Source organism: Rhinatrema bivittatum, chromosome 1 (assembly GCF_901001135.1).
Source record: "Rhinatrema bivittatum chromosome 1, aRhiBiv1.1, whole genome shotgun sequence".
In the NCBI taxonomy this organism is placed as follows: Eukaryota; Metazoa; Chordata; class Amphibia; order Gymnophiona; family Rhinatrematidae; genus Rhinatrema; species Rhinatrema bivittatum.
Window position 1 is genome coordinate 547,802,385 of NC_042615.1, and position 20,460 is coordinate 547,822,844.

Consider the following 20,460-nt stretch of genomic DNA (forward strand, 5'->3'; position numbering starts at 1 on the left):
GTAGCTGGCAGGTCCATGGGTAAATTGCACCTGCGGGCCTGCAGACTCATTTTCAAAGGGAAAAACCCCCTTTAAAAATTGGCCAGCATTGCAAGGATTTCCTTACCCTGCCTACTTTGTAGTCGCTGAAGTCACCATCACCACCACCATAGCCACTGACGTACCTGCTAGTCCTTGCTTCTGATGTTGAGTTGTCCTAGACAGACAAGCCAATCATATAAGCATGTTTTCTTTCTTAAAATATGCTAAAAAAAAAAAAATTTGTCACTGATAGCTGATAAGGGTGATTTAGTAGGTATCATCTACAGCTTGTTTGTTAAACTTTATTTCTATGTATCTAGTAGACTAACAGCAACTACACTGCATTATTCAAAGAATGCTAGGAAATGCAACATGTTGTTTTTTTTTGTGGCATTCATACAGCCTGTTTTCATCTATCATGAAGCTCTCAGTAATGATTTCTTGAGATTCCATTAGTTAATCTGTTCCTTTTGGAAATAGTTGCTGCTACTTGATAATAGATTCAAGTATCAAACACCATTGTTTTTCTCAGAGTAAAATGTGCCAAACTATTTAGAATGTGCTAATTCTAAAGCATGTTAATACTATGTTTATCAATGATGGTATCATTTTAGATAAGCCTATGCTGATCAGCCTTTGCTGCTGCACTTTTATAGTTTAATGGTCCATTTCTATATATTTTTTTCCTTTTCTTTTTCAAGTGAAAATTCATAGTATTCAGGCAAGTTAATGAAAGACTAATCCAACAAACAATACTGAAGCTCAAAAGATGGTAACCACTTGGGCTTTGATGGAGAAGGTGATGTTATTGTAAACTGGCTGGTGGGGGCAAAGTCCATACACATGCACACTGCTGCGACTCCCTCCTGCTGTTTGCTTGCATCACGGTTGCGACAGTGGGGTTTCTGGTGGTGAGAGATATCAATGTTCTGCGGACCCTGCTGCCTGTCCCAGGGGGTATAAAGGAGGAATCACTGCAATCCCACCTCTCTGCCGTGTCTTAAAAGATGGGTAAACCCACATGGTCTGTGGTGCTCACAGAGGTTGGGAGGAGAGGCTGAGATGCAAGAAAATAAAGAAACATTAAACTGCTCTAGGTAGGTTGGATGACACATGATGGAACCAGACTAATTGTCTCTAAAAAAAAAACAAAACAACATAATAAAAATAAAATAAATAATAATTATAAAATAAATACTTTTACTTCTCTTCTGCTGGATGGTACATGATGTTCAGTGCTGGAAATAGATTCCCACTCAGAAAACAGGTAAATCTAGATACATTATTCATATAATTAGGGCTTCTGATTTTAGAAACATAGAAATGCCGGCAGAAAAAGACCAATCGGCCCATCCATTTTGCCCAGCAAGCTCCCACACTTATTTTCCCATACTGATCTGTTTCACCGACCACCAAGTTCAGGGCCCTTGTTGGTAACTGTTTGATTCAAATTTCCTGCCATCCCCTGTCATTGATGCAGAGAGTAATGTTGGAATTGCATCAAAGGCGAGCATAAGGCTTAATGGTTAAGGGTAGTAACCACTGCATCAAGCAAGTTACCCCAATGCTTGGTTACCCAGACTGCACAGATCAATGCCTTGTTGGATGTTGTCTGAATGTAAAACCTGTTTTCCATATTTCTCCCTACCGTTGAAGCAAAGAGCAGTGCTGTATATATATTCAAAGTGATGTATCAGGCTTAATTGGTTTAGGGTAGTAACAGCCGTAATAAGCAAACTACCCCCACTCTTATTTGTTTACCCAGATTGTGAAGTTCAGTCCTTGTTGGTGGTTGTTTGAATGCAAATCCTGTTTTCCACATTTCTCCCTGCCGTAGAAGCAGAGAGCGACTGTATATGCATTTAAAGTGATATCAGGCTTAATTGCTTTAGGGTAGTAACTGCCGTAATAAGCAAGCTACCCCCATGCTACTTTGTTTACCCAGATTGTGAAGTTCAGTCCTTGTTGGTTGTAATCTGAGTGCAAATCCCCTTTTCCACATTTCCCCTTGCCGTTAAAGCAGAGAGCAATGTTGGAGTTGTGAAGACTTATTGAGTAAGGGTAGTAATCATCAGGTAGTAGCCTCCATTCCAGTACTCCACCCCCATGGCTCTTCTCTTCATTCCCATCCTCTAGCCTTTATGGATCCACAGGGGTAGATTTAAAAAATGTGCGCGATCGCGTACTTTTGTTCATGCACCAGGCGCGAACAAAAGTACGCTGGATTTTATAAGATACGCGCATATCTTATAAAATCCGGGGTCAGCGCGCAAGGGGGTGCACATTTGTGCAACCTGCGCGCGCCGAGTCCAGTGCGCGCTGCCTGTTCCCTCCGAGGCCGCTCCAATTTCGGAGCGGCTTCGGAGGGAACTTTCCTTCACCCTCCCCCCACCTTCCCCTCCCTAACCCACCCCCCCGGCCCTATCTAAACCCCCCCCCTACCTTTGTCAGCAAACTTTGCGCGCGCCGGCCGGCAGCCCTGCTCCGTGTAACGGTCCCGGGGGCTGGTCCAGAGGCCGCAGCCACGCCCCCGGAACACCCCCGGGCTGAAACCACGCCTGCGTTGCTGCCCCCGAAACGCCGCGTCACGCGCGTCGCTGCCCCCAAAACGCTGCGTCGCTCTGGCCACGCTCCCGACACGACCCTGACACACCCCTTTTAGAAAGCCCCGGGACTTACGCGCGCCGGCGGCCTATGCAAAATAGGTGCGCGAGTGCCCTGCGTGTGTAAATCCTTCCGAATTTACGCGCGCAGGGCTTTTAAAATCTGCCCCACAGTGTTTATCCCATGCCCCTTTGAAATCCTTCACAGTTTGTCTTCACCACTTCCTCCGGAAGGGCATTCCAGGCATCCACCACCCTCTCCATGAAGAAATACTTCCTGACATTGGTTCTGAGTCTTCCTCCCTGGAGCTTCAAATCGTGTCCCCCTTGTTCTACTGATTTTTTTCCAATGGAAAAGGTTTGTTGTTGACCATGGGTCATTAAAACCTTTCAAGTATCTGAAAGTCTGTATCATATCACCCCTGCTCCTTCTCTCCTGCAGGGTGTACATATTTAGGTTCTTCAATCTGTCCTCATAAGTCATTTTATGAAGACCATCCACCTTTTTGGTCGCCCTTCTCTGGACTGCCTCCATCCTGTCTCTGTCCCTTTGGAGATACGGTCTCCAGAACTGAACACAGTACTCCAGGTGAGGCCTCACCAAGGCCCTGTACAAGGGGATCATCACTTCCTTTCTCTTACTAGATATTCCTTTCTCCATGCAGCCCAGCATTCTTCTGGCTTTAGCTATCGCAAATCAACCCAATCTGAGTAAATTTAAAAAAGAGTTAAAGACATGGTGTTTTCAACAAGCGTACAGGGTGGATTTCTAAGATACAAGTTGAGTCATATAAGTTTTATTTTTTACTGTTTCTTTTAAGTAATGAATTTAGATATCTTTTAGTATTATTTTATCTTATTGGATGGTTTATGTAATTTTTATTCCAAATATATATTTTATGTTTATTTATATTATTAACCTGTACACCGTGGAGATAGAAACTTGTTTTCTTTATAACAGTATAAAAAAGCTGTATAAATAAATAAATATCACCTTGTCACATTGTTTTGCCGACTTCAGATCATTAGACACTATCACCCCAAGGTCTCTCTCCTGCTCCGTACATATCAGCCCTACTCCCCCCATCGAATACAGTTCATTAGGATTTCCACATCCCATATGCATGGCTCTGCACTTCTTGGCATTGAATCTCAGCTGCCATATCTTTGACCACTCTTCCAGCTTCCTTAAATCCCGTCTCATTCTTGTAACTGAAAAATTCCAATAAAACACTCCCAATGTGGGAAAAAATAAAATAGGTGATAAGCAGTGGAAAAGCAGTACTTCCCCTAGTACTTTCTGACTCCTCCTTTGCCTAACCTGGATCCTCTGCTTTGTTGTTGTGCCTTTTCCATGCTAACGACGTCTCAGCTGCACAAATGCATATATTTGATTCAAGCAGAAAAAGTATCGCGAAAACACCAATTTCTGGTACCCACAAAGAATCCCTAATGAGCTGTAAAATAAAAACCTAAATTTACAATTTATACACACTTAAAATCAGAAGCCCTACTTATAATCCAACAATAACATAAAAACAAATGCTAAAACCTTTCTCCTTTTCTTTTTTTTAATACGGGTTCACTGTGCTTATATTCATATATTTCTTCAGAAGTAAGTTTCTCTCTGTACTCCTTCCACTTTTTCTGTGTTAGCTCTGTAGCTGTCACTCCTTGCAGGGCCGGCGGAAGCACTAGGCGAACTAGGCGATCGCCTAGGGCGCTGAGCATTAGGGGGCGCCGAGCCGCTGATGGCCAATGGCCGCCGGTGGACGTCATCCCAATAGCGGCTGAGCGGTGAACTACTGCTATGCTGTGTGCCGGATACACACAGCAAGAAGATCGGCAGGACCGTGGTACAGTCGCGTCTAAACATGCTGGTGCTCCTCCTCTTTCCTGCCCGCGCGGCTCCGGCAACATTTTTCTTCCGGGGCCGCGCGGGCAGGAAGGAGGAGGAGCATCAGCCAATGCAGGAACTTCTCCTCCTTCCTGCCCGCGCGGCCCCGGAAGAAAAATGTTGCCGGGGCCGCGCGGGCAGGAAGGAGGAGGAGCATCAGCCACGTGCAGAAGAGGATCCGCGCGGCTGGAGAAGACCGGGGCCGCTGCAGAGCCCATCCTGCAGTGGCCCGTGAAGAGGAGGCCCAGAGGTGAGAGAGAGACTGAGGGTTTGTACAGTGTGCATGTGTGCGTGTATGAGATGAGTTGAGAGACTGTGTGTGTGTGTGTGGGAGTGAAGACCTGAATGTTTGCAGAGACAGCATGGGAGAGCCTCTGTGTGTGTGAGAGACAGCATGTGATAGTGAGAGCCTGTGCTTGAGCAAGACAGCATGTAGGAGTGAGAGAGAGCCTGTGTGTGTGTGAGTCAGCATGTGACAGTGCGAGCCTGTGTGTAGGAATAATTGTATGAGAGAGAGCATGTGACAGTGAGAGCCTGTGTGTAGGAATGATTGTATGAGAGAGAGCATGTGACAGTGAGAACCTGTGCTTGAGCAAGACAGCATGTGCAAGAGAGAGACTGTGTATAAATGATTGTATGAGGGACAGCATGTGAGAATGAGTGCCTGTGTATGTGTGAGAGAGAAAGCGTGTGAGAATGAGAACCTGACTGTGTGTTTGAGGGAAGCAGACAGATGGAGAGAAAAGAAATATGTTATAAAAGGAATTGGCAAAAAAATAAGAAAGGGAAGGTGGAAAAAAAAAAAGCCTGTGACCAACCGATTAGAAAACTAAGATCAGACAGCAAATGTAAAAAGAAATAAATTACTTTTTACTCATTGGCACATGTAATCTTTGGGAATGTGCAAGAGTAGCACTTTCTCTATGCGGATCTCACAATGTACGAGATCAGCATAGAGGAACTGGAAGCCCATGGGGCCTGCACAGAGGAGGCAGCAGAATGTGCTTCAGTGCCAATAGCAGCAATCAGCACCTCCGCAATAGCCATACAGCAGCAGTGACAGTGGCAGCAGAAGAATGAGAGAGGCTCTGAGGTTGCTGGCAAAAGAAAGAGAGGGGGTCTCTGCCTTTAGTGTGTGCATGTGTATGAATGGGAGTCTACCTGGCGGTGTATGTGTGTGAATGCATGGGTGCTTGCCTGAGGGTGTGTCTGTGAATGAGAATGTATGGGTGTCTTCCTGGGGTTTGTATGTGTGAGAATAGGTGCCTGCCTGTTTGTGGTGTATGTGTGTGTGTGAGAATAAATTGGTGCCTGCCTGGGGGTCTGTGTGTGTGAGAATGAATGTGTGCATGCCTGGGGGATGGGGAGGGAGTGGTGTGAAAATGAATGGGAGCCTGCCTGGGGTTCAGTGTGAGAATGACTAGGAGCTTGCCTGTGTGTGTGTGTCTGTGTGAGAATGAGTGGGAGCTTGCCTGGCAGTGTGTGTTTGTGTGTTTGTGAGGGAGCCAGTGAGAGTGAGAGCATGAGTGTGTATGAGAAAATCCAGGGGAGTAAGAGTTTGTGTGGGGGTGTGTGTGGAGGGGGAGAGAGTGCCTTAGAGCCTGAGTGTGTCAGTGTCTGTGAGAGCGAGAGGTTATGGTTGGGTATAAGAGCATGACTGTGTATGTATGTGACAGTGTATGTGTGAGAGAGAATGGACATGTGAGTATGTGTGAGAGAGAGAGGATAACCTCCTAATCCTCGGCAATATCAGGGTGACTGGAAATCAAGAGCTCCCATGTATGGACAGCAGGGGCTTTTTAAAATCCTTATTAGTTTTAATTATTGTGTGTTATTTGATATATGTACTGTTTTGAAATATTTTATTGGTGTTTGGGAAATTGTAAAAAATGTATATGATTTTAATTAATAGAAATTCTATTTATCAGTAGTTTTAAAATATTTTATTAGTATGGTTTTACTATTATAACTGATGCTTTGTTTCTTGATTTTATTTGTTTTATGAGGAATGGTTGTTCTGTTTTTCCATTTCTAATACACAGAGTCTGGCTTCTTGGGGTTTCCATTTCAGTTTTTTCTAATTTGTGCTCCTTTATTTTGTATTCTGTATTTGGTGAGGGTCTGTCTCTGCTCTGTGTGTGTGACCATGATGAGAGATTCTGCTTGCATATAGTGTCTGTATAGAGATCTATAGCAATTGGGTTTGTTTTGTTTCCTCAGTAGGTGGTGTATTGGTATTCTAGGACCCAGTGTAATATTTACCCTTGCTTATTCACAGGTAGGGTTATTGTTGTTTGAGTCCTTGGTGTTATTACTGTTATGTTATGATGGGATTGCAGTATAGATTTTGGGTGTCTTTTTTGCGGTGCTTTGTGTTAGTTCACAATGTGTCTGGCAGTGGAAGGTGTTTGTGCTGCTGTTGCTGTGAGGTGACACCAGAATTTGAAAATATCTTTTAGTATGATGAGCTGTAAGGGAAACATCCAAGCTCCATTGTTTGGGGGAATTTCAGTGGATGCACAGAGATACAGAACTGGAGGTGCAGGATTTGTATTGACAGTCTGTCCCTTCCTATAAATTCCAGATTTCACTCTCATAATCCATATAGAATTAGTTGAATGAGGCTATCAAATAATTTTATAGTAGTTTTACTAGAAGTGTGAAACTGGCCAGCTTTTTAAAATAATGCAGAGGACCCTTTGGACTTTTTTTTAACAACACTTTTTTTTATAACCAATTTTAAAGCAGGGTGTGATGAAGAAATGTCATTTTGGCTCCCCCCCACCCAAAACAAATTCTTCTGTCTAGAGATGCCACTGATTTTCTGTGGCACACAAATGGATTGGCCCCTGGGCGCCGGAGACCCTTGGTGCGCCACTGGGTGCGAGCCATATGGGGCCGCAAGTGGTGGCAAAGAGGAGTGGAGATTTGGCAGGCCGCAAGCAGTGCCCAATCTGCTCGCGACCCAGAAAACCCCAGTCAGCGGGCGTGATTGAGAATGAGGTAGGAGTCTGGGCCGAGACTGGAGGGGGGGGGGGGGCGGCGCAAGGAAGAAGGCTCGCCTAGGGTGCCAAATCCCCTAGCACCGGCCCTGACTCCTTGTATTTCTTATCTTGCAGGATCAAATATTCTTACAAGTAAATCACACAAGCTGTATACAACACTTGTTATGTACCCTGTTACACTTTCTGAATTTAACCTCTGTCTTTTGTTATCCAGATTTGCCAGAGGCAGGCATCAACATCAGCTTAGGTACTTAAAACTCACCACTGCTTTTGTGCAAGTTGATCCATTGTGGTTCTTTTCTGAAAACTCTTTCACTTTGTGTTCCAGGTTTTCCGACTTCCTTCTCCAGATAAGTCCAGCATGATCCAATGTGTTTTCCAACTTCTTTAAATTCTTCTGATTAAAATTAAGAGGTTTATTTCCTTATTCTCTTCAGAATAATTCTGTAACCCTATGGGCCCGGCCTTAAAGATAAACTGATATAAAGTCTTATCCAGCTAACTTACATGGGATATTCAGCAGCACGGCTATGCTGTTGAATATTCTCATCAAAGTTGCCTCTTAGCGGGATAGGTTATATCCAGCTACGATAGACCTGCTCTATGGCAGGTTTAACTTATCTGGTTAACTTAACTGGATAAGTACAAATATCACTATTAACCAGTTAAGTTAACCAGATAAATAGTGTCGCTGTGATCTACCCACTGCCCGCCCTCAACTTATATAGCTATATACTTAGTCAGATTAGTGAATTATTTGGCTAAGTGGCAGCTGCTGAACGTAGCCAGATATTCAGCAGCCACCACTGAGCTGGATAAATTGCTACTTATCTGGCTAAGTAGTTTTGAATATTGGTCTCCATCGGCTGAATTTTAAATCTCCATGGATGTAAAAAATGGGGGTTATGCATATGGCTGGGTCTTGCGTGCGCTGTGTGCATTTTCAAAGGTGCTCGGCCACGCTGACGTTCCAGGCCCAGATAAAGGGGAGGTAAGGGGGGTGGGGAGGGGCGAGGTTGGAGGCGGCTGGTACAGCGGCCATTTGCTGCTGAGTAAGGGAAGCGCACGCCAGCAGTTCCTACTGCTCCAGCAGAGGAACAATGGGTAAAACAAAATTTTGGGGATAGGATAGGAATAGGAGGCGGAGAGGGGAAGAGGGAGGAAGGTTAGTTAGGTGGTTTGGAAAGTTCCCTCCCAGTCCGCTCCTTAACTGGAGCAGACTGGGAGAGAACTGGGAAAAGGAACTATCGCGTTGCCGCACATAAATTAAAAATTTACCCCCTGTGCGCGCGAGTCGAGGGCCATGCGCACATGCGTGTGAGGATGTTAAAATCCGTCGTGCATGTGCACGCGCCCCTCATATTTTATAACACACGTGCGCGCCAATACGCGTATGTTATAAAATTGCTGCGTCCCTGTGTGCGCGCGCGCCGAGAAGTGCATGCACATGGACACGCGCGCGTAAGTTTAAAAATCTACCCCATGCATTTTGCAAATTTGAATGCAAAAGGTAAGCTCACGATTACTCTCTATTGGGGTTCTTCAGCAGGTGGTGGTCTGCTCCTCTGCTGGCTGGCCCCAATGAAGTATATATTGGTCCCATGGTGCAGGCTTTCTCAGATCCTCAGCCACATCCTCAGGCTTCTGGTCACTCAGGCTTCTTCTGGTACTCCCTACACTCAGGGTAGGAATTTAAAACTTCAGAGCTCATAGGCATTGAGGGGAGGCCGGCCCCCATCTCACTCTCTCCTCTCCACCAAAGACGTCATCAGGGCGGCACTCTCTTTCCTACAGAAATCATAGGAGGGCGCAGGGACTCTGCAGAGATCCTTCCTCTTTCCCCTTGACTTCCCATATCCATATCCTTTCACTTCTGGGCCTGCTGATGGTGTCCTTTTAATCCAGCTGCACAGCAATGCCAAGAACTTAAACTGAAATCGGTGTAGGGCCTTTCCCATGGGCTTCCCAGGTACCAGGAAACCTTGTTGGAGCAGGGGGTGGAACTACTGAAGGGTCTGTGAATGCGTGAGCTGGCTCACAGGCTCTGCACTTTTAGTTGAAGTTCTTAGTACTGCCATGCAGCTAGATTAAAAGGAAATCATCACCAGTGCTCTAACACTTATTAAAATTTTGTGCCAAAGGCAATTGCTTGTATTGCCTATGCCTAAATACGATAGCGGTCCATAAAATCATGAATGGAGTGGAATAGGTAAATGTGAATTGGTTATTTACTCTTTCAAAAAGTACAAAGACTTAAGAGCCACTCCATGAAGTTCTGAGTAGCACCTTTAAAACAAATCGGAGAAAATATTTTTTTCACTCTGTGCACAATTAAACTCTGGAATTCATTACTAGAGGATGTGGTAAAGGCAGTTAGTATAGCTGGGTTTAAAAAAAATGGTTTGGACAGTTTCCTGGAGGAAAAGTCCATAAACAGCTATTAATCAGTTAGACTTGGGGAAAGCCAATGTTTATGCCTGGGATAAGCAACATAGAAACTATTAATCTTTTGGGATCCTGCCAGGTACTCGTGACCTAGACTGGCCATTTTTAGAAACAGAATACTGGTCTTGATGGATCCTTTGTGTGATCTGGTATGGCAATTCTTTCTTATATCCTTAATCCAGGGCTGCCTATGCTAAAAAAAACTCAAAAAGAGAAACGTTGTCCCTTCCCTTGCACTGGTAATCTTCCACAGTCTGGAGTGTGTGCTGCTCACTGGTCAGGATACCTAATATGTTACTGAGAATCTTTCTGTCTGAAAATAAAATAAAGTTGTGTCCCTGGCACCGATTTCTTTCTGTAGCCTGTCTTACTTTCCAGCATTGCACTCTCTCTCTCACTCATGCACAGATTTTCTCTACACTTTGAAATTTCATATCACATACATATACACACACACAGCTTCCAGTCCTTTGAGTAAATCTGGTTTCTCTACACAGCATCCGAATCCTTTATTTTAGGTACTTAGCCACTGTATAATTGCTCTTAGGAGTTTAAAACTTTGTACCTTCTAGTGCTCCTTTGGGCTGCTGTCTCAGGAAATGTACTTCTCTGAAATGCTCTTTCTTCCCAAGATATCTCTGGAACAGTTTAAAAACGGTTTCTCCCAGTAATTTCTCTCTCCCAGAAAACAGTCTTGCATACTTTCACTGGTTTAGGATTCTTAATTTTTACTCTGCCCCTTTTCACAGGCTGTTTACATAGTATTTATAGACCTTTTTATCTTTTATAGATCTGTTTCAGGGCACACATTAGCACATATGTACATTCACTTGGTTCTTTATCTCTTGTATAAAGCCATTCTGAGCATTGCTCTATATTTACCAGATTACTCTTCTCAGCTGGTCTCTCCCCCCTCTCCCAGGAGCTGCTGCTACTGCTGGTGTCTCATGTCTCCTAACCCCAGACTTCGTGCACACATCAAATGTCCCATGTTTTCTCTTTCGGCTCTGATAACATAATTTTCTCTTCAGGCAGGAGCTAAAAGTGCACCTGTAAATATGCTCCCAGATGAAAGTGCAGGCAGCTGCTTCCACAGAGCCCTGTGGTTATGCAAAGTAAACTCACAGCACAGAAACCCATTTTACTGTGAGCCTAGTTTAACTGGCTGTGGCTGACTCCCCCCTACAGCCTTCTGAATCACAGCCTGTGGACTGCTACAATGTTCAGAATTTCTCTTAAAGGGACAGTGGTCAGCCACCTCATTCCATATAAAAATGCAAACAGAAACTTTGTTTTCCCTTTCACTGAATATTTTAGCAGTTTAAACCCCTGATTACCTTTTGGGCACTGAAATGCTGTAGGTCAGCCTAGGTCTTGAAACAGTTCTGTATAATGGTGTTGGTGCCTTATCATATTTCTCACCAAAGGCATTCATTTGCTTCCAACAATAAGTCAAAGCTACTGTGGTTAGCACTGGCAAAATGCTATGACCCAACTCCTGAAAATTGTATCTTTCCCTAGCAAGATTTATACATGGATGCAGTCTAACTTACTGACACACATTCTCATGTAGCGCTATAAAAATGTTAAGTAGTAGTAGAGGTAAGTTGCTCGAGTTAATGTATTCCTATCTATTATTTGTTTTTGCTTCTCTTTATTCTACTGTAGTGAGAACCCTGGGAAGCCTTATGATATAAGATGAACAGGGATGTTGTAAAAGCTCTCTCTCTTCCTGCATATATTTTTGTTACTGTATGGAGCAGCTTGCATGACCCCTGTGCCTAAAGCAAGCATTTTATCGACTTGTGTTTGCTGAAGTCTATGAGTAAGCATTAGTGAAGAGGTAACTGCTAAGAAGCTGATGTTTCCTCTTTGGGGGTAATTTTCTCTCTGTTCACATTGGGCGGTTTTTTTGCAACAGTTTTCATAGTGAAAAGGCACACTTACTTTCACTATGAAAATTATTCCAGGAAAACTGCCCATGTGCATTCACATCTACTCATTTGCTCGGGTAGCTTTTCTGACAAAAAAATAAAAAAAATGCAACACAAGCTGTTGAAAATGGTTAAAAGGTGAGGTGAAAGAGGCTATTTTAGCCAAAAAAAATCTTTCAAAAATTGGAAGAAGGATCCATCTGAAGAAAATAGGATAAAACATTAGCATTGTCAAGTTAAGTGTGAAACATTGATAAGACAGGCGAAGAGAGAATTTGAAATGAAGTTGGCCATAAAGGCAAAAACTCATAATAAAAACTTGTTAAAATATATCTGAAGCAAGAAACCTGTGAGGGAGTCAGTTGGACCATTAGATGACTGAGGGGTTAAAGGGGGGGCTCTTAGGGAAGATAAGGCCATTGTAGAAAGACTAAATTAATTCTTTGCTTCCGAGTTTACTAATGAGGATGTTGGGGAGATACCAGTTCCGGAGATGGTTTTCAGCGGTGATGAGTCAGACGAACTGAACGAAATCACTGTGAACCTGGACGATGTAGTAGGCCAGATTGACAAACTAAAGAGTAGCAAATCACCTGGACCGGATGGTATGCATCCTAGGGTACTAAAGGAACTAAAAAATGAAATTTCTGATCTATTAGTTAAAATTTGTAATCTATCATTAAAATCATCCATTGTACCTGAAGACTGGAGGGTGGCCAATGTAACCCCAATATTTAAAATAGGCTCCAGGAGCAATCCGGGTAAATATAGACCAGTAAGCCTGACTTCAGTGCCGGGAAAAATAGTGGAAACTATTCTCAAGATCAAGATCAAAATTGTAGAGCATATAGAAAGACATGGTTTAATGGGACACAGCCAACATGAATTTACCCAAGGGAAGTCTTGCGTAACAAATCTGCTTCATTTTTTGAAGAGGTTAATAAACATGTGGATAAAGGTGAGCCTGTAGGCATTTGACAAAGTCCCTCATGAGAGGCTTCTACGAAAAATAAAAAGTCATGGGATAGGAAGCGATGGCCTTTCGTGGATTACAAACTGGTTAAAAGACAGGAAACAGAGAGTAGGATTAAATGGTCAATTTTCTCATTGGAAAAGGGTAAACAGTGGAGTGCCTCAGGGATCTGTACTTGGACCGGTGCTTTTCAATATATATATAAATGATCTGGAAAGGAATACGACGAGTGAGGTTATCAAATTTGCGGATGATACAAAATTATTCAGAGTAGTTAAATCACAAGCAGACTGTGATACATTACAGGAGGACCTTGCAAGACTGGAAGATTGGGCATCCAAATTGTAGATAAATTTAATGTGGACAAGTGCAAGGTGTTGTATATAGGGAAAAATAACCCTTGCTGTAGTTACATGATGTTAGGCTCCATATTAGGAACTACCACCCAGGAAAAAGATCTAGGCATCATAGTGGATAATACTTTAAAATCGTTGGCTCAGTGTGCTGCAGCAGTCAAAAAAGCAAACAGAATGTTTGGAATTATTAGGAAGGGAATGGTTAATAAAAAGGAAAATGTCACAATGCCTCTATATCGCTCCATGGTGGTCGCCCCATCTCAAAAAAGATATCGTTGCGATGGAGAAGGTACAGAGAAGGGCATCCAAAATGATAAAGGGAATGGAACAGCAACCCTATGAGGAAAGGCTGAAGAGGTGTTAGGGCTGTTCAGCTTAGAGAAGAGAAGGCTGAGGAGGGATATGATAGAGGTCTATAAGATCATGAGAGGTCTTGAGCAAGTAGATGTGACTCGGTTATTTACACTTTTGAATAATAGAAGGACTAGAGGGCATTCCATGAAGTTAGCAAGTAGCACATTTAAGACTAATCGGAGAAATTTCTTTTTCACTCAACGCACAATAAAGCTCTGGAATTTGTTGCCAGAGGATGTGATTAGTGAAGTTAGTGTAGCTGGGTTCAAAAAAGGTTTGGATAAGTTCTTGGAAGAGAAGTCCATTATCGGCTATTAATCAAGTTTACTTAGGGAATAACCACTGCTATTAATTGCATCAGTAGCATGGGATCTTCTTAGTGTTTCCCTCTGCTCGCCACTCCCCCCCTCTCCTCCTAGCACCCCTAAACTGCTTATCTCTTAGTGTCTTCCTTCTGTACATATGTATATATTTACAAACCTCGTTGATTATTTAATGCAAATTTCCCCTTGTTATTCACACCCTCATTTATTCATTTGTTAACTTGTTTTATTTGTTCAATGTAAAGCGCCATGCCTGGCGTTTGTTTGTGTTACACTGTAAACCGATGTGATATCCTGGATGAATGTCGGTATATAAAAAATTTTAAATAAATAAAAATAAAATAAATAATTGCCAGGTTCTTGTGGCCTGGTTTGGCCTCTGTTGGAAACAGTATGCTGGGCTTGATGGACCCTTGGTCTGACCCAGCCTGGCAATTTCTTATGTTCTTAATGCAAAAGCGGACACCTAAGTGCAAGCCTCTCTCCAACCCCTCCCCCTCCCCAGGAACGTGCCCCTTCACATTGAGGATAAATTTGTGTCTGAAATGGCAGAGCAAGCGTAAGTTTATCCTCGCACAGCAAGGGCACATTTCCGAAAGCTCTGTTGTACCGAAATGGCTTTGAAAATCGATCGCCCGGTGTTGATGGGATATTTCAATGCTCGTGCCTCAGCTGTCAGTTGCTCTCGCTCGATTATGCCTTCTGAAACGGGGGGGGGAATAGCACTCAAACATCTGTTTCATTCTTTTTTTTTTTTATGATTATTACTAAAAAACACCCAAGACAAAACCCTCTCTAGCAGAGCTGCTTGAACTCTCCATGTCAGTCTGAGGTACACTCTTCGCTTCTTGTTTTCCAGGGGAATACTTTCATGATGATTCTGGACGCTGCCGATACTGTGACGCATCCTGCTTGAAGTGTACAGGACCGTCCAAAAGTGACTGTATTGGTTGTGCCATCACCAGGTAAGTGATATTTTTAGTGGCAGTTTACTGACATTGTTGTATTAATCAAGCAATGTTGGAGCCAGAAGGGAATCTAGTCAGGCATGATATCTGAAAACCCAGCTAATATTCAAATAAAACAAAAGCAATCTGCCGCGCCATGTTCTCTGTTTCAGTAAAACATTTAAAAAAACAAACAAAAAATAAAACATTTTTAGGCTCAAGCCGTATCACTGTGTGTTGTAACCCTGCAATTTCTCAGGCCAATGAAGGGTCCCCTGAGTAGACATGCTAGCTGGGAATGGGGAGTGCCAGAAATCAGTCTCCAGTGACTTGAGCCTAAAAACTTTTTTTAAAATTTTTATTTTTTTAAATGTTTTACTAAAACAGAGAACATGGCGGCAGATAAAGACCATACAGCCCATCTCCTGTTGAGCTTGATGGGTCCCTTCCTCTCTCTCAGAGATCCTCTGTGCTTGTTCCTTGCTTTCATGAATTCAGATACAGTCCTCATCTCCACCATCCATAGGGAGGCTGTTCCATGCAGTCTCAACCCTTTCTGTAAAAGAAAACAAAAAAAACCCTTTGCCTTAGATTACTCCAGAGTCAACCCCCTCATTCCATAGCCCCCTTTCTGTTGAAAGTGACCCAACTCCAATGCATTTATTCCATGGAGGTATTTAAATGTCTCTCTCATGTCTCCCCCCTTTCTCTCCTTTCCTCCAGGTATATGTGTTTAGATCTATAATGTTAACCCCATATGCTTTATTATGAAGGACTCTAATCATTTTAGTAGCTGCACTCTGGACAGACGCTATTCAGTTTATATGCTTTTGAAGGTGTGGCCTCCAGAATTATAAACAGTACTTCAAGTTCAAATGAGGTCTCACCAGAGACAGAGGCATTATCTCTTCCTTTTTCCTGCTGGCTACTCCTTCTCCCTGTGTACCCAATTTTTCTGCTGTTTTATCCACGTGTTTGGCTTCCTTCATATCATCAGTTATGATGACCCCAGACCCTGCACTTGTTTTGTGAACAGAACTTCAATCTCAATACCAGGGAAGGAAAGCTTTTTTTAATCAAGGAAAGTGAGGTTACTGGTCAGGGGAGTTAAGGGTCAGGGGGCAAGGAGGGCCTGGAGGTGGGGCTTGGGATCAGGAGTGTGGCATCAGGGCTAGAACACTTAACGTTTTTTAAAATGTTTTAACAAGTTTGACTATCTCAGGGGGGTGCAGGGAGAGAGAGGTCTGACTAGAATCCCGCTAATTTTGTCACTACAATGGGAAGGTGAAGTATGCGGGCTGCACAGTTCCTTTAAAAGATGGTATCCCAGGAATGTGGAGTTGACATTGCACAGGGCTGACTTCACCACAATATTTTTCCTGGCTGTATTCCTATGGGATTTATTAAACTGTGGTACCAAGTACCGCAGGTTAGTGACTCAGACAGGGTTGTTCCTCCACTAGCTATTTTATCCCTAGATTAAGTCCTAAATTAGGATTAAGTAGGAGATAGGAGTTTGCAGCCCGCCCCTTGCAGGCACCTCCTTGAGGATGCCTGGATTGGTCAGCAGCTTCAGGAGCATTGTGGCAGGTTTTGTTGGAGTTCTAGGAAGCTGAAGAGTTTTGCTGAAGTGTTTCCCATATTTGGGCCCCACTGTCTGGTACTCAGGGAAGAAGTCATCATCCCGGCCCTGCACCCTACAGTCTGGCAGGGAGTGTCACTGGAAGTGGAGTGGAAGAAGAGTTTCTGTGAGTATGTTTTTTGGAGGAGTTTTGGATTTTTGTGTGGAGCCTAGCCCTGCTTCAGGAAGATTTTCCTCCCTTCCTGGAGGAAGTCAGGGTAAAAAAAAAAACCTGTGATTGCCTGACCAACGATGGAGGGGACAGCAGCGTCTTGATAGCAGATAAGAGAAAAGGAAAAGAGCTGCAGATTTTAAGAGTTTTGTTCCTGTTTTATTGGGAAAAATTGTTGCCACCAGTTCCTGCTTGGAGAAAAGAATTTGGTTTTTGCTATTTTGGGACTTTCAAACCCAGATGTCCAGAATAACACGAGAGACAGAGATAGGAGATTGCAGTCCTCACACTAGGAGCCCACTCTCTATCATTTAGGAGTGTTGGGTTTGTTTCCTAGTGTCTGCCATCCAAAGGGACACCTACTCAGCTTTGCAGGTCTGATACAAGTAGTACTTTTGGACTTTTTGTAAGAAGATCAATTGGAGAATTTTTGTTGCTAATTGGTCTTGAACTATTTTGGTTGCAGTCAGGGCCGAATTAAGGAGTGGGCCAACTAGTCAGTTGCCCAGGGCGCCAACCAATAGGGCATTGAAACCTTGCCATCTCTGTGCCGTGCTGGTTGCCTCCCTCTGGCTCTTCCATTGTAGAAGATTTGGTGGCCAAAGTTTGGAGGAGGCTGTGGGACCACCCATCAGGCTTCAACATACTGGCAGCCAGGAAAAGGAAGAAATTACGGGCCATCCGGCAGTTCCAAATCTGCTATGTGGCCAAAGTGAAGAGGAGGGCCTGGTCCTGGCAGTGGATCCCAATCAAAGAAGAGCCGGAGAATCAGCGTGTGTGTATGTGAGAGAGGGGGAGTGTGTGTGTGTGTGTGTGTGTGTGTGAGAGAGAGAGAGAGCAAGTAAGAGAGAGAGCTTGTGTGTGTGTATATGTGGGGGTGAGCTTGTGTGGGACAGCATGTGAAAATGAGAGATTGTGTATGTGAGATGGAGCCTGTGAGAGAAAGCATGAGCTTTTTTTTGTTTATCGGCTGCGCCCGAGCCGATAAAAAACCTACCCCGACCTTTTAAAACTAATACCTTAGCTTCCCCCGCCCCAAAAAACTTTTTACTGGTACCTGGTGGTCCAGTGGGGGTCCCTGGAGCGATCTCCCGCTCCTGAGTCGTCGGCTGCAACTAATCAAAATGGCGCCGATGACCCTTTGCCCTTACCATGTGACAGGGTATCCGTGCCATTGGCCGGACCCTGTCACATGGTAGGAGCACTGGATGGCCCGCGCCATCTTGTGCTCCTACCACGCGACAGGGACTGACCAATGGCACCGGTAGCCCCTGTGACATAGTAAGGGCAAAGGCTATCGGCGCCATTTTGATTATTGGCAGCTGATGGCCCGAGTGCAGGAGATCGCTCCCGGAACCCTGCTGGACCACCAGGGGCTTTTGGTAAGTCTTGGGGGACCCTCCTGACCCCCACAAGACTTGCTAAAAGTCCAGCGGGGGTCCGGGAGCGACCTCCTGCATTCAGACCGTCGGCTGCCAGTATTCAAAATGGCGCCGATAGCCTTTGCCCTTACTATGTCACAGGGGCTACCGGTGCCATTGGTCAGCCCCTGTCACATGGTAGGAGCACAAGATGGTGCTGGCCATCCAGTGCTCCTACCATGTGACAGGGTCCAGCCAATAGCACGGATACCCTGTCACATGGTAAGGGCAAAGGGCCATCAGTGCCATTTTGATTAGTGGCATCCGACTGCCCGGGAGCGGGAGATCGCTCCAGAGACCCCCACTGGACCACCAGGTACCTGTAAAAAGTTTTGGGGGGTCGGGAGGGTAGGGGAAGCTAAGGGATTAGTTTTAAAGGGTCGGGGTGGGTTTAGGGGTTAGTTTTTTGTGCCGTTTTTCCCGCCCTCCCCCAAAACGATAAGAGAACCCCCACGATCAATATCGTGGGGTTTTCCTATCGTTTTTGGGGAGCCCCCGATTTCTGACGATTTTGAAAATATCATCCGATATTTTCAATCGTCCGAAGTCCGATTCACATCCCTAATGTGCGCCCAATTTTAAGTGGGTATGCATCAAGGCATGCAAATCCAAATTCTACCGTGTAAGTCACGATATTTTATAACGGGCGGTGTCCACACCATTGCCAGTTTCACCAGTTCATCCACCAGTTTACTCATCTAAGAGCTAGGTCCAATGAATCCCCCTGGTTTGATAGCCTGCAGAAATGACTTATTGTTTTTGTTACACCTTCTCCATAGCAGACGTAACGTTATGTGGCAGTGGACCTAGGTGCGCACTGGGGCGCATACATATTTACACTCACATCTTTTGGTCACACCTGAAATGTCCTGCCTCACCAAGACTGCGCCCACACCACAATCCTTTTTTTAAAATCAAGTCAGATGTGCACGCAGCGGGAGATACATGCACATCTGTGCGGCTTTTAAAATTTGGTGCACGCATCTCTCAATTTTGGTGTACATCGGGCTCTTAAATTCACCTTTAAGTGTTTAGCAGTGGAGGGAGATGACACCAGAATTTGAATATAAATATTCTTTTTTGCATGTTGGCTTGTAATGTGAACTGTAGAGATGTGAATTGGTTCCAGAATCGTTTCCGGTATCGTGTTCGTAGAACCACGGGAAATCTTCGTTTCCCGTGGTTCTGACAGCTTTTTTTCCAGCTGTCCCGAGCTGAAAAAAAAACCCCACCCCGACCCTTTAAATCTTTATTTAGAATCCCCCACCTTCCCGACCCCCCCCCCCAAAAAAAAAAAGCTTTCCTAAAGTACCTTGTGGTCCAGCAAGGGTCCTGGGAGTGATCTCCCGCTCTTGGGCCGTCAGCTGCCACTAAACAAAATGACGCCGATGGCCCTTTGCCCTTACCATGTGACAGGAGCTATCGGTGCCATTGGCCGGCCCCTGTCACATGGTAGGAGCAATGGATGGCCGGTGCCATCTTAAAAAATGGCGCGGGCCATCCATGTGATAGGGGCCGGCCAATGGCACCGATAGCCCCTGTCACATGATAAGGGCAAAGGGCCATCGGTGACATTTTGATTAGTGGCATCCGATGGCCCGAGAGCAGGAGATCGCTCCCGGGACCCCCGCTGGACCACCAGGTACTTTAGGAAAGTTTTTTTGGGGGGTTAGCAGGGTGGGGGATTCTAAATAATTAGATTTAAAGGGTCGGGGTGGGTTTGGGTTTTTTTTTTCTGTGTGCCCTTTCTCCCCCCCCCCCCCCCCCCCCAAACGATAAGAAAACCACACAAAAATTCATGGGGTTTTCCTATCGCTTTCGAGGACCCTCTGATTCTTGACGGATTAGAAAATATTGTACGATATTTTCATCCGTCAGAAAAACGATGCACATCCCTAGTGAACTGTTCTAATTCTGCTCTGCACCTGTTATGATTATTGCTATTTTATTGTAGTTATGATCCCTGCCTTTCTGGAAGGTTCATGAAACAAATCATGATAATTTGTTTTATTGCATGATTGATCGGATTTGATGTTTATGTTCTTTGCTTGTTTCATGATATTCTTCTTGCATATTTATAAAGTGCACTAAATGTAAAATAAAGTAATATACATTAATAAGAAACTTTTAATGTTGGTAAATGCTTGAAATAAATGAGTTAAAATATTTTAACATTTCACTCATGATGCATAACAGCTGTAGCAGACTACTTAGAAATCCATTGTAGGGTGCATGCTAAGGGTAAGAGTACAACCAGTAGGGTTCAAACCTGTATACCTACTGCCCACCCATGTTAACCTTGGACCACTCAAAAAATCAGTTCTGGCTTTGCCAATAATATATGAGAGAGAGAGAGAGTGTTTGCATGTTTGTATGAAAGCGAATTAA

At 44.2% G+C, this 20,460-nt stretch overlaps 1 protein-coding gene across 1 annotated transcript in view; it reads left to right on the forward strand.

Moving 5' to 3' along the window:
* PCSK5 (proprotein convertase subtilisin/kexin type 5) overlaps window positions 1-20,460 on the forward strand; it is an 893,215-nt gene that overhangs the window by 722,508 nt on the left and 150,247 nt on the right. The window contains exon 21 of the mRNA XM_029616187.1: window positions 14,771-14,876. Coding sequence (XP_029472047.1) covers window positions 14,771-14,876 — 106 coding nt within the window. The remainder of the gene's footprint in view (window positions 1-14,770; window positions 14,877-20,460) is intronic.